Raw genomic sequence first — 14109 nt, 5'->3', positions numbered from 1 at the left:
GTGGCTCTTACTTTTCCTTGTTTACGTTTTTTGCCCCCTGATATTAGAGATTTGATTAGATTAGATTAATACTAGTTCCATGGATCATGAATACGATATTTCATAATGATGTGGAACGAGTCAAATTTTCCAATACATGACATAATTAAGTTAATTTAACAACATACTTAAGTTAATATAACAACTTTTTCTTAATTTATATCTAAAAATTCCTCTATGGAGTAGAAGGAGTTGTCATTCAGAAATTCTTTTAATTTCTTCTTAAATACTTGTTGGTCATCTGCCAGACTTTTGATACTATTTGGTAAGTGACCAAAGACTTTAGTGGCAGTATAATTCACCCCTTTCTGTGCCAAAGTTAGATTTAATCTTGAATAGTGAAGATCGTCCTTTCTCCTAGTATTGTAGTTATGCACACTGCTATTACTTTTGAATTGGGTTTGGTTGTTAATAACAAATTTCATAAGAGAGTATATATACTGAGAAGCTACTGTGAATATCCCTAGATCCTTAAATAAATGTCTGCAGGATGATCTTGGGTGGACTCCAGCTATTATTCTGATTACACGCTTTTGTGCAATAAATACTTTATTCCTCAGTGATGAATTACCCCAAAATATGATGCCATATGAAAGCAATGAGTGAAAATAGGCGTAGTAAGCTAATTTACTAAAATTTTTATCACCAAAATTTGCAATGACCCTTATTGCATAAGTAGCTGAACTCAAACGTTTCAGCAGATCATCAATGTGTTTCTTCCAATTTAATCTCTCATCAATGGACACACCTAAAAATTTGGACTATTCTACCTTAGCTATATGCTTCTGATTAAGGTCTATATTTATTAATGGCATCATACCATTCACTGTACGGAACTGTATGTACTGTGTCTTATCAAAATTCAGTGATAGTCTGTTTACAAGGAACCACTTAGTAATTTTCTGAAAGACAGTATTGACAATTTCATCAGTTAATTCTTGTTTGTCAGGTGTGATTACTATACTTGTATCATCAGCAAAGAGAACTAACTTTGCCTCTTCGTTAATATAGAATGGCAAGTCATTAATATATATTAAGAACAACAAAGGACCCAAGACTGACCCTTGTGGAACCCCATTCTTGATAGTTCCTCAGTTTGAGGAATGAGCTGATCTTTGCATATTATGAGAACTGCTTATTTCAACTTTCTGCACTTGTCCAGTTAGGTACGAATTGAACCATTTGTGCACTGTCCCACTCATGCCACAATATTTGAGCTCGTCTAGCAGAATTTCATGATTTACACAATCAAAGCCTTTGAGAGATCACAAAAAATCCCAATGGGTGGTGTTCGGTTATTCAGATCATTCAAAATTTGATTAGTGAAAGCATATATGGCAATTTTTGTTGAAATACCTTTCTGGAAACCAAACTGACATTTTGTTAGTACTTCATTTTTACAGATATGTGAAGCTACTCTTGAATACATTACTTTCTCAAAGATTTTGGATAAAGCTGTTAAAAGGGAGATTGGACGTTAACTGTTGACATCAGATCTATCCCCCTTTTTATGCAAAGGTATAACAATAGTGTATTTCAGTCTATCAGGGAAAATGCCCTGTTCCAGAGAGCTATTACACAGGTGGCTGAGAATCTTACTTATCTGTTGAGAATAAGCTTTTAGTATTTTGCTGGAAATGCCATCAATTCCACGTGAGTTTTTGCTTTTAAGCAAGTTTATTATTTTCCTAATTTCAGAGGGAGAAGTGGGTGAGATTTCAATTGTATCAAGTTGCATAGGTATGGCCTCTTCCATTAACAGCCTAGCATCTTCTAATGAACACCTGGATCCTACTATATCCACAACATTTAGAAAATGATTATTAAAAATATTTTCAACTTCTGACTTTTTGTTCGTAAAGTCTTCATTCAATTTGATGGTAATACTGTCTTCCTGTGCTCTTGGTTGACCTGTTTCTCTTTTAATAATATTCCAAATTGTTTTAATTTTATTATCAGAGTTGCTGATTTCAGACGTGATACACATACTTCCGGATTTTTTAATAACTTTTCTTAATATAGCACAGTAGTTTTTATAATGTTTGACAGTTTCTGGGTCACTACTCTTTCTTGCTGTCAGATACATTTCCCTTTTTCGGTTACAAGATATTTTTATACCCTTAGTAAGCCATGGTTTGTTACAAGGTTTCTTACGAGTATATTTAACTATTTTCTTGGGGAAGCAGTTTTCAAATGCATTTACAAAAATGTCATGAAATAAATTATATTTTAAATTGGCATCAGGTTCATGGTACACCTCATCCCAGTCTAACTGCTGTAGGCTTTCCCTGAAATTTGCAATTGTTAAATCGTTGACTGAACATACTACTTTGGAGGACTGTTTAGTATTGCTGAATGGAGCTATGTCATATATTGTAACTAGCTGTGCACCATGATCAGGAAGACCATTCTCAACAGGCTGAGCATTTATCTGGTAAAACTTATCTTGGTCTATAAAGAAGTTATCTATCAGTGAGCTACTATCCTTTACCACCCGAGTAGGAAAATCAATAACGAGTTTCAAATTGAAAGAACCGAGTAATACTTCAAGACATTGCAATACATAGCAAATGGAATATAAATTTAGAAAGAATGATTAATTACGTTTTCATGGACATTAATGAATGATTCCCTCCCAGTTCTTTGTTAAAAAACTTTCAAGAGACACAATATGTAGTTCATAACTTCAAAGAGGTATCCTCCCAGTGCATGCCTAAAATATGACAAGCAGAATGATGATGATAAATTTTTGGGATTACAACTTGATAATAAATTCCAGTGGGAGGAGCTTAACACAGAGCTGCTGAATTGCATAAACAAATATTTATTCGCAATACGAATGTTTTCAGATGTGATTGAAGTGGTAGGGGGCGAAAGAGTTGCTAGCATACTTTACTTACTTCAACTTCCATTCCATAATGTCATAGGGATTATTTTTAGGGTAACTTATCAAGTCAAGCTGAGGTTTCCATAGTCCAAAATTGTGTACTGTGAATTATTTGTTGTGTGAACTCACTGTTCTGCAGAAGCTTCTGTAAGGAACTGGGGGGCTGCTAACTACTGCTTCCCTATATATTTATTCTTGAATGAAATTTGCCATAAATAATCTTTCTTTCTCTTTCCCTTACCCTTTCTCTTTCTCTCTTTCAAACTGATGTGGAATCAGCACTAGAACAAGAATAATGTACATAGAAAATCACTTACTTTGATGTAGAAAGGTGACCATTATTCAGGAACAAACATTTTCAGTAATTTGCCAGCAGCAATAAGAAGTGTAGCTGCTAATAAAATTCACAGATAACAGATATATTTATTAACCTCAGAAAAAACAAATCCATTACTGATATTAAAGACACCCCTAGAACAATGAGTAAGCTTTACGAAAACATGTCGGGAGATCCAAAACCATAAAATACTTTAGAGAGTGGATGTCGGTGAAATAATAGCTCTCGAACAAAGGAAAATTGATCTCGGTAGAACATAGTTTGTTTGCAGAAAGATGTATGTCTTGAAACATCTACCGATCAGTATCAAAATAAAGACACCAAAACAAAATAGTCAGACTGTAGGTTCTCTGTACAGCAGAGTTCCTATCCCTAACCAAGAAGATCCCAATAATTCATATGCATAAAGGATTTATTGGTGGTCAATTCCTCAGACTCCATTAACCACGTTTTTCATACAACCAATTAATTTATAATTTATTTATTATTACTAATAACATAAAATAACTTGATGCTAAAAAAGTCTGACTTCTTGCACATCTTAGGTGCAATTATATGATCAAAGTTAATGTGTTGCAAACTACTGCCTGTTTAATGATGATTGGCTTTAATAGTCTAAGAATTATCTTATGCGCCGCATTGTACGAGGGTCATTCCAAAAGTAATGCCTCCTGTTTTTATTCATGGAAACTAGAGAAGATACCTTAATCACAACAGCACAGCTAAATAGAGCAATATTTCAGCTACAGAATGTCATTTTTCCACATAGTCACCACCATTTGTTATGCACTTACGCCAACGATGAACGAGAGCCTGCATGCTGCGCTTGTGAAAATCGGAACCAGCGGATGTTAACCACTTCCTTACAGCTTTGACAACAGTGTCCAAATCTTGAAAATGTTTGCCACATAGTCCGTCTTTCAGAGGCCCAAAGAGATGGGAGTCTGAAGGTGTTAAATCTGATCTGTAGGTGGATGTGGTAAGACAGTCCAGCTGAATTTTGCAATGTGTTGTGTGGTCACAAAACTGGTGTGGGCCTGGGGTCGTCATGGTGCAGGTTAACGTTGGTCTTCTTCTCTGACCTTATCCTGGAAATTAGGGCTTTCAGCTTAGTCAGTGTCATCTTGTAGCATGCTGAATTGATGTTCTCTCCAGGCTCCAGGACATCCAAAAGAACCGCACCAGAAGACTTTGTACGTCACTTTACCTGCAGACAGCTGTGTCTTGAATATCTTCTTTGATGGATAATTTGCATGTCACCACTCCATGGACTGTCCTTTTGGATTCTGGCTTGAAGTGGTGACACCACGTGTCATCTCTGGTGACGATGCTATTCAGAAAATTGTCATCTTCAGCTTTATATTGGTCCAGCAAGTCCCAACAAATTTCCATTAGATGAGTGTTTTTGTTCTTATGTAAGCATTCGTGGGACCCATATCATACAGACTTTGCAATAAGTAAGATGTTCCAACATTTTTTCCAAGGCATTACAGCCGACATTCAGCTTTACGCACAATTCTGTGGTCATTATCTGCCAATCAGCATGGGTGAGTTGATGAAGATGCTCTTCATTGCGAGAGATGACAATTGTGCAGGGTCGATTGGGCCATGGCTTGTCATGCACACCCTTTTCACCATCTTGAAAATACTTTACCCATTGCTCAGATCTATTGCATAATCTCCGTACAGCTTTAATAAGTCTATGGATTTCAATTGGAGCAATTTCTTCAGCAGTGAGGGAGTCAGTCACACATTGCTGTTTTATATGTGCATCCATATCAGACTGCCTTTTGGAACACTCCTCTGTTGGCGCCAAATGCTGCAGAGAAATGGAACCATCTGCAAATGAAAGAGAAAGGTTCAAGCATTAGCACTAGACCAGCAACATCTGGCATGCACATCCAAAGTCACCACAAAAAAATAGGAGACATTACTTTTGGAATGACCCTCGTATGTCCATTTTCATGTTTGTGGCGAGTTTATTATTTCATAAATGAAACTGTTCCTCCCCCACCCCCTCCCCACATCTGTGAGGACTGTTTTACTTACAACGTGTGAAAAGAACATTAGCATGTCTTTTATGTAAATATTTATTATGTATTCTTGTTTTATGATCCACGTCCTTGAAGATTTCCTTAGCTTGACTCACATGTAATAGAATAGGTGTGGTATATAAAAAGTGTCGTTTAATGCATGGAAAGTTAGGAAAAACACATAATGCAATATTATACATACTGTGTTTAAATTTAAAGTATATTAGAAGTAAAACATTTCAGAAACTGCCAAATAGGGTACAGCAAGTAGGCAAACTTCACCCAGTCAGCAACTAAACACCAACACAAGTTTCAGTACTGTATATTAAGTATGCTGTCAAATAGAGTATGATGATTTAAAAAATTGCATGCAAGCTACAGTATGTCATTATTCTACTGCTTTAAAGAAGTTACTTAGCTTTATTTGTAGGGTCATTTCACACAGTTTCTTTAGCGTATTGTTTTATGCTTATCAGGTGCAACAGCTCAATTGGGTTTAGTTCGGTTCGCTTTTGTCACTCCATCCACATAATCACTTTATTTACATTATACAATATTTCATGCGTACTGGGAACTCTTCTTCAGCTTCATCATCCTCATCCTTGACAGCTTCGCCATTCTTATTTCAAATAGCATCAATAATGTCCTTCTGATCTGTGATATCCAAAATTGATTCTTTGTTGTCAACGACTACCCAACAGTTAAAGATTGGTATTGCACTATAGAACATGATATGCAGACTGAATGTCGCTCCTGTTGAAATCTATGTCACTACAATGTTCATATGTTGCATTTTCTTCAATGGAACACTTTTTCCAGCAATTCTTAATAGAGGCCTACAGAACACACAACACTCTTAAATTTGCAGATTTCAAGAGCATTTCCATTTTCTCATCTGAATTCACTATTGAAGTGAGCAATTCAGGTGATAATGAGCCTTAAATGCTTTTATAATACCCTGATCCAGCTGCTGAATTGATGCCATCATGTTATTTTGCAAAAACAAAGTTTTTATTTTTCCATCTTCTTTTTGCAGTGCATCAGCAAGTGGATGAGCTGAACAGTGATTGTTAGTAGAGTTCTTTTCTCAGCTTAAGTGACCATATATGCTTTCACACTGATGTAACAAACTCTTCTGGAAACTAATTGGTGAAAATGTCACATGTCATCAAAGCAGTCTTTGAATGCCTGTTAGTAAATTGTAATGATGACATTTTCACATGCTTGAAACATCTCACATGTTTACTTTTACCTGTACAAAGAGGTTTCAACTTATGGCTGCCCAATTTATTTGTGGCAAAAAGGAGAGTTATTTTGCCTATATTCATTTTCAAACATGTCTTATTTCCGGAACTTCTTTTTTGGTAGTCCTGCTTGGAAGCAATCGATAATAAGATCATTACTTGTGTAGAGTTTCAAGAAACAGTGAAGCAGACTCACTGTCGCAAGATGTTACTGTTGCTTCTTCTTCTTCTTCTTCTTCTTCTTCTTCTTCTTCTGTCGTTGTTTGGCGAAGTCCATGGTGCCGTTTCCATTCTGAAAACCATCTGTCGGAAGGTATAAAATCTGTGTTGCGATGTAAATCAAAGTGAAATTTTTCAGCTTGGGCTGTAATAATAGGCTTGGAAAGTGGCACACCTTCTTCTCTTTATACCTATAAAGGTATTCGTCGAGTTCATTCTCTTTTCCTAGTTTAGTCTTTTTGCTGGCTCATTCCCACATCACTTTTAGCTATGTTTACAAAACTTTTTAGTTTATTTTCGTTTACTCATTCCCTGATTGTTCCTTTAGGTCCACTGCACTCTCATGATAAATTTGCTTTAGTTTCACTATTCTTCACACAGTCAGACCAGGAGGCATACTCAGTACCCAAAGTGGTTAAGGTGACTGCTTGCGTGAAGTGGGAGAGCTAGGTTTGAGTCCTGGTCTGGCACAAATTTTCATGTGTCACCAATAAATTGTTCAGCCAAAGTCTAATCATATTCACAATTGTGAATACATTTCTTCTATTTCATACGGCTGTAGATCACGGCAGTGTCTGAAGGACGTTGGATAGTAAAACTCAGTTTCAGATAAACCACAGTTTAAACAGAGCTTGAAAGACATATTGGTAAGCATTTGTTCCTACTCTATAGATGAACATCTTAATAGGGACTGTCAAACCAACTTAAGTAAAAATGTCTGTCAAATTTCAGTTTTGACACCGTTTGGTCACAACAATCAACATTAGGTATTCCATGTATGATGAATTTATTAAAAGTGCATAAATATGTTTCATTCTGATGGTGTATTAATTGTGTGATTGTTAGCAGTTCCAGTTTAATGTATTCACGTATTTTGACAATCCCCTTACAAATGATCAGGGAAATGAAATATTACATTCAAATAGTCTTATGTTTCTTGCGTTTTACTTTCTGACATGGTTCCCACCCGAGAGAATCATCTCATTTGTGGGTCTTTGGACAAGATCTGAATCTAATCTAATCTAATCTAATCTACACAGTAAAACAGAGACTGCAAAACAGAAATTCTCCGTTTTCACATAATTACTTTTTGGGCATTTTGTACATTTTTCTTTCTTTCTTTCTTCATTCATCATCCACATTTCTGTTTGCAATCCCTGGTCTTTCTGCCAAAGATCCTTGGTTTTCTTCTTCTTATGTTATTTTCATGGCCACTTTGATTGGGGTAGAGATGTCATTGGTCCTCTCTTTCACTTGCCTGGCTGTATTAGCTTGATTCATAATTAACATTGGAACAATCCTCTGGCTCTATTATCGGCCTCATTATTTCTGGTAAATGTTGTTTGAGCATTTATTCCAGCAATATCCAAGGTATGGAAAAATATTTTTCTTGATGTGGAGTAGGTGGTGCACTTTCTCATCCAGTATATTGGTGCCTCTTTTTGTGGAATTGTTCATTGTGATAATTTCAAGCTCCCTTTTCTCCCATGTGCTGTCATCTATTTTATTGCCAAAACGTGTTGATGAAAGAAGTATCATGTTCTTGTTCTTTCTTGACACACAAGAGAGAACTGTCAAATTGTTTTGAAATCCAAATCAGCTACTGTTTACTTCATGTTGATTAGCATTAACCAATTCAGGAGAAAGTTCAGGTTTAGTTTTAAGGAATAGTTCCAACTAAAGAAAGTTTTTTTCTTCAGCAGTTCCTTACACAAACAACAACTAGTAAACCAGTTGTCTGCCAGTATCCTCGGCCATCATCATCAGATGAATTCCCACCTATTGCAGTGAGTCTGAAACTTTGTTTTCTGACTTGTCTCATATGCCAGGGCTTACAAAGTCTGGCATCATAGTGTGTTAGAATCTTCAGACTGTACTTTGATGGCTTGCTTGGTACATGCTGGTGAAAACTACATTTTACTATGAAAGTGACTAACAATTCACCCACTGTAGTATATTCAGATGCTGTGTAGTTCTTGTTGGTGTTTTCCTGGGACAGTTCAAATATTTCCCTAATAGGTGCAAGGGTATCTATTTTGTTTCATTCATGCCTGGTTTGAATGTCATCACACTGTTTGCATCTGACCAGGAATAGGAACTGATACTAACTTACCGCACTGTGAAATTGTCTCGGATCTGAAACCATTTGTGTTCTACACATCCTGTAGGCTTGCGTGTCCAGAGCAGTAAAAACTGGACAAAATAAGTAACCCAACAAAAGCCTTAAATTCAGTTACATCTCTGTGTCATTTTGTTTCCTGACAAAATTGCTCAAAATGCTTCTTATGTACACGTTAGTATATCCACACATTTTTTTCATCAAAAACCAAAAGGAATCACTCGAAGATTGATTTTTGCAGTTCTGGGTGCACCGTTCACATCTGGTGGATGAGTTATAGTATTTTGATATTGCGAGCATACATTTCCTAGTTGAGTTCATCATCCATTTAGTTGATTTGTCTCTTCCCAAGTAGAAATTGCTATTTTCAGAACTTTTCGTTTTCATCAATATCCATCTCTGTATCAGTTTCATGTTCCAGTTATATGTACTCACCAGGTGGTTCTGAGTCTAATTTATCATACATTACTTCAACTACTTCAATTAATCTGTTTCTCTTTCTTCATATGTACACATACTGCAGATTGAGTTGTTGCCATACAGTGACAGAAAGTAGATGGACTCACTTATATTTCACTTGGAAAACAGAATACTGGTATTAGACAACAATAGATTCACTTAATTTTGTCAGGCCAGGTATGGGGTGTCCTGAACATCCCACTGTTTGTTTTTGGCAGTTGAACAATAAAGGTAACTGAAATTTAGTGTATTGTAATTTAATTATTTATGCAACTTGTTAGGTAGAAAGCTAACAGGAGTTCCAGACAATTAAGAAAATTTAAACTAATAATATGAGCTGTTTTAATTTGTGGGATATTTTCAGAACCATGTTGCCAGCACTAGAGAGGTGAAATATTGGTATTTATTTGCACACTTCCTTGTTTAATACCACAGGGGGCTATTAACATCTAGCAAGCTTGCAAAACTGGACTTCATTTAGTGTATTGTTTTGTTGAGCAGAAAAATTATTGTACATTGCTTCTTTTGTTTGTGGGTAAAAATATTATAATTTAATTTTTAATAAATAAACATGAGTAATATTTTGTTTACAGGAAGAAATATGCAAGAGAAATAAGGAACCATGAACTGATTCCATGCCATGACAACATTGTTAAGCTGTATGTTGCTTGGCAAGAGGCAGATTATATATATATGCAGATGGAGTGGTGCCAAGAAACTCTAGAACATTTTGGTGTCAGATGCTTCCCTATTCCAGGGGAAACACTTTGGAGTATTCTGTTAGATGTAACACTGGTAATTTCATATTTATGTCATTCACTCACCTGTAGCTTCACATGTTGAAGAATGTTTCAAAGTTTTGCTTTCTAGAAATGTCAAGTTTAACTGCAGTTTGTCAAAGACCAATTTAAGATTTTGCAGATAATGCATTTTTATTTTAGTTTTTATCTTTTGAAGAATGGTAAAAAATTTTGATTCTGAAAAATATTGTTTTTCAAATAATGGTGAATTATTTATGAATAAAGGATAGGAGGCCTTTGTGAGGCATTCAGCATACTGGCCAAGGGAGTTCTCATCCCTACAGATCCGTCTGCCATGGGTGGCAAATCTGTGTGGGAGCGATTTTTTGGTGTGGAAGGGGTGGCAGCTGTCAAAGTGCAGGTACTGTTGGTGGGTTTGATATGGACCAAGGTGTGGATGGAGCCATCTGAGAGGGGGATATAGACATCTAGGAAAGTGGTGACAGGTGGAGGAGGACCAGGCGAAGTGGATGGGAGAGATGATGTTGAGCTTGTGGAGGAAACATAAGGTGTCCTGACTTTCGGTCCAGATTATAAAGATGTCATCAGTAAACCAGAACTAGACCAAGAGTTTGGGGTTTTGGGAAGCTAGAAATGTTTCCTCTATGTGGCCCATGAAGAGGTTGGCATAGAAGGGTGCCATGCGGTTGCCCATGGCTGTGCCACGAATTTGTTTGTATACCTTTCCTTCAAAGGTGAAGTAGTTACGGGTTAGGATGTAGTTGGTTAGGTGTACGAGGTATGAAGGGGTCTGTTTGGGACCTGCAGGGTTTTGGGAGACATAGTGTTCAATCATGGTAAGGCCATGGCCATGTGGGATGTTGGTGCATAAGGAGGTCAACAGTGATGAGTAGGGATCTGGGAGGTAAGGGTGTGATGATGGCGGGAAATGGGTTCAGAAAGTGGTTGGTGTCATCAATGTGGGAGGCTAGGTTTTGGACAATTGGTTGCAGATATTGGTCAAAAAGGGCCTGGATTCTTTTGGTGGGAGCACTGTACCCAGCCACAATGGGGCACCCAAGATTATTAGGTTTGTGGATTTTGGGGAGCATGTAGAGGGTGGGTGTGCTGGCTGTTGTTGGGGTGAGGGGGTAGATTGATTCAGGAGAGAGGTTCTGGGAAGTGCCTGAGGATTTCAGCAGGGACTGGAGGTCATGGTTGACTTCTGGGATAGGGTCACCTTGGCAGCACTTGTAGGTGGAGCTGTCGGGCAACTGGCGGAGGCCCTCTGCCAGGTTGTCACTCCGCTTCATCCCCCCCAGGGGGCTTGCCACTTTTTGGCAGGTTCGTACTTGGCTACCACGGGGCCACAGCCTTTGCAGCACTTTCTCCCTTCCGTGCTGCATGTCTATCCTCTTGCTATTCTTTTTCCCCTCCCTTGGGAATATGTCTGGATTATTATTGGGAATGCCCTACATTCTGTCGCTGATGTGCAAACAGTCTCAACTTTGTTTTTGGCTCCCTTTGCCTTTCTTTTTTTCACTTCTCCTCTCATTCCTCTGCTTCGGCGTTTGAGGATCTTCTTCTTCTTCTTCTTCTTCTTCTTCTTCTTCTTCTTCTTCTTCTTCTTCCCTGTGCACTCCTGAAGAATGGCCCACGCGTCTGATGCATAACAGGTGACTGGGTAACACATAATTCTCAGCCCCAGGTCGACAGGTGGGGTTCGCATGTGCCCCATGGTACAGGCCAGGCCCAGGGAGGGATGATTGCCTGAGCTGTAACCTTCCCAAATTGCTGATTGGACCCTCCGTCAGGCATTCGGGAGGTGTGACCTGATGTGGGAACAATCACCTAAGATGGGTGCGCCCTTTGTGAAGGGGAGGCCCCCCAGTTGGAAGGAGCACGCCACTGGAGACATTGGCAATCATGGGGATTTCCTCACGATGAGTCAATCGTCCTCCCCATCGACGTCTGTGAAACGTAAACGTAATGAGGCTACCGATTTGAAGTCCCTTCCTGCTGCACCGCGGTTCGTTGTGGTCTCACGTACTGAAGAGTCAGACCCTCACCGCCGTCGTTCTGTTCATTACCCGGAAATGGTGATGGAATTGCTTGCCCTGTGAAAGCCAGCTTTGTATACAAAATGGCACTTTGCTTTTGGAGACTGCTTCTGATTCTCAAACACAACTACTGCTCGCTGTCTCACTTCTCCACGACTACCCATTCGTGTTGAGGCCCATCACACTTTAAATTCTTCCCATGGTGTAATTTACACCGGGCTGCTTGATGGTCTGAGGCCAAAATACAATCTTACCCCTCTGATCAGGGTGTCATTGCCATCCATCGTGTAATGAAAAAGGTCAGTTCCTCCTTGGTGGCCACACGCACTCTTTTGCTCACCTTTGATAGGGTGGTGCTGCCGTCCAAGATAAAAGCAGGCTATGAAATTATCACAGTTCGGCCATACATCCGGAATCCGATGTGCTGCTACCAGTGTCATCGTTTCAATCACATTCGAACATCGTGTCAACACCCAGCCAAATGCGTAACCTGTGGCAGGGATGGAAATGAGGGCGAATGTGTGCCTCCTCCTCCCTGCTATATCAACTGCAATGGCGGCCATGCCACCTCCTCTCGGGATTTTCCCACGTATTTAGATGAGCGGGTTGTTAAAAAGATTTGGGTAAAGGAAAAAGTGCCTTACCCAGTAGCTCGCAAGTTACTGGCTAGTCACTAACCCTGTGTTCTCCTGTCTGGCACCAGTAGTTCTGTTCTTGTTACCCCTCGCTCCATGAAGGACATGCCCACACAGACATGCGACCTCGGATTCAGCTCTGAGATTGTGAAATTGCCCAGTGTCAAGGTAGCATCGGTGTACCCCCATCCCACTGTGCAACAAACCATCAAACTCTCGCCTCAAGGGACAAAGCCACCCACTACACAACCAGAAGATAGGAAGGGATGGAAGGAGTACTCCCATGAAGACTTCCTACGTCCCTCCCGCCAAACACTACCCAAGTCTTCCTCTAACCAGAAGGGTTCAAAGAAGTCCCCTAACGACAAACGATCTTCTCCTCCACCAACTCGAAGATCCTGCTCGACGGTGTCACCACGTGGTCCCTTAGCCTGGCTGGCATCTGTTTCGCTGGTACGCACCACCAACAGTTTTTCAGCGTTGGACTCCACAGACTGACTGCACAAGCACGCCGATGCTTCTGCGGACCCCGTGGAGCAGGATCCTCCTGGTTTTGTGCCCTGCAGTAATGACTCTACACCGGCTGTCACTCGGTGGCCACTAAGTTGAAACCCCTACATGTCTTCCTCATCATGACCATCCTTCACTTGAACGTTCAAGGCCTTTGGTCCCACAAAGAGTTTCTATGGCTGCTTTTAGCATTGCAGCATCCCCTTGTACTTTGCCTTCAGAAAACGAAATTACGGCCTCATGACTGCTTTGAGCTTTCACATTACTTACCGATTCATTTTGAACTTCCCCCTGACATCAGCATTCCATCTCATGGGGGCATCATGCTGCTCATACGGGATGACCTTCATAGTCAACCCATCTCCCTGACTACCTATCTTCAAGCTGTTGCAGTTCGCCTTTTCCTTCCCTGCCTGACTTTTTCCATCTGTACCATTTATGTCCTTCCATCATTTGCTGTCACCAGGGCAGACTTCCTTCAGCTTATTTGGCAGCTACCTCCCCCGTTTTTGCTACTCAGTGACTTTAATGCACATTATCCCCTTTGGGGTTCTCCCATGACCTGTCAAGAGAGTTGCCCTCTTGGCTGACATTCTTAACCACATTAACCTATTCTGCCTTAACACTGGAGCACCTGCTTTACTTTCCAAATCCTTTGCACACCTGTTCCTATATGGATCTATCCTTTTGCGTTCCCCAACTTACCCATCGTCTTCACCGGTCTGTTCTTTCTGACGCCTACTACTCAAGTGACAATTTCCCGTGTGCTCTCTGTCTGCTGACTCCTAACCCACCCACATGCACGCTCAAATGGCATCTTACTAAGG

At 39.6% G+C, this 14109-nt stretch overlaps 1 protein-coding gene across 7 annotated transcripts in view; it reads left to right on the top strand.

Moving 5' to 3' along the window:
* LOC124555723 (membrane-associated tyrosine- and threonine-specific cdc2-inhibitory kinase) overlaps window positions 1–14109 on the top strand; it is a 177025-nt gene that overhangs the window by 28688 nt on the left and 134228 nt on the right. For all 7 annotated transcript variants that reach the window (XM_047129739.1, XM_047129741.1, XM_047129738.1 and 4 more), the window contains exon 4: window positions 9931–10132. In XM_047129739.1, coding sequence (XP_046985695.1) covers window positions 9931–10132 — 202 coding nt within the window. The remainder of the gene's footprint in view (window positions 1–9930; window positions 10133–14109) is intronic.

This window comes from Schistocerca americana, chromosome X (genome assembly GCF_021461395.2).
Source record: "Schistocerca americana isolate TAMUIC-IGC-003095 chromosome X, iqSchAmer2.1, whole genome shotgun sequence".
Lineage (NCBI taxonomy): Eukaryota > Metazoa > Arthropoda > Insecta > Orthoptera > Acrididae > Schistocerca > Schistocerca americana.
The sequence above is the reverse complement of the archived record's forward strand: the minus strand, read 5'-3'. Positions and strand labels throughout refer to the sequence as shown.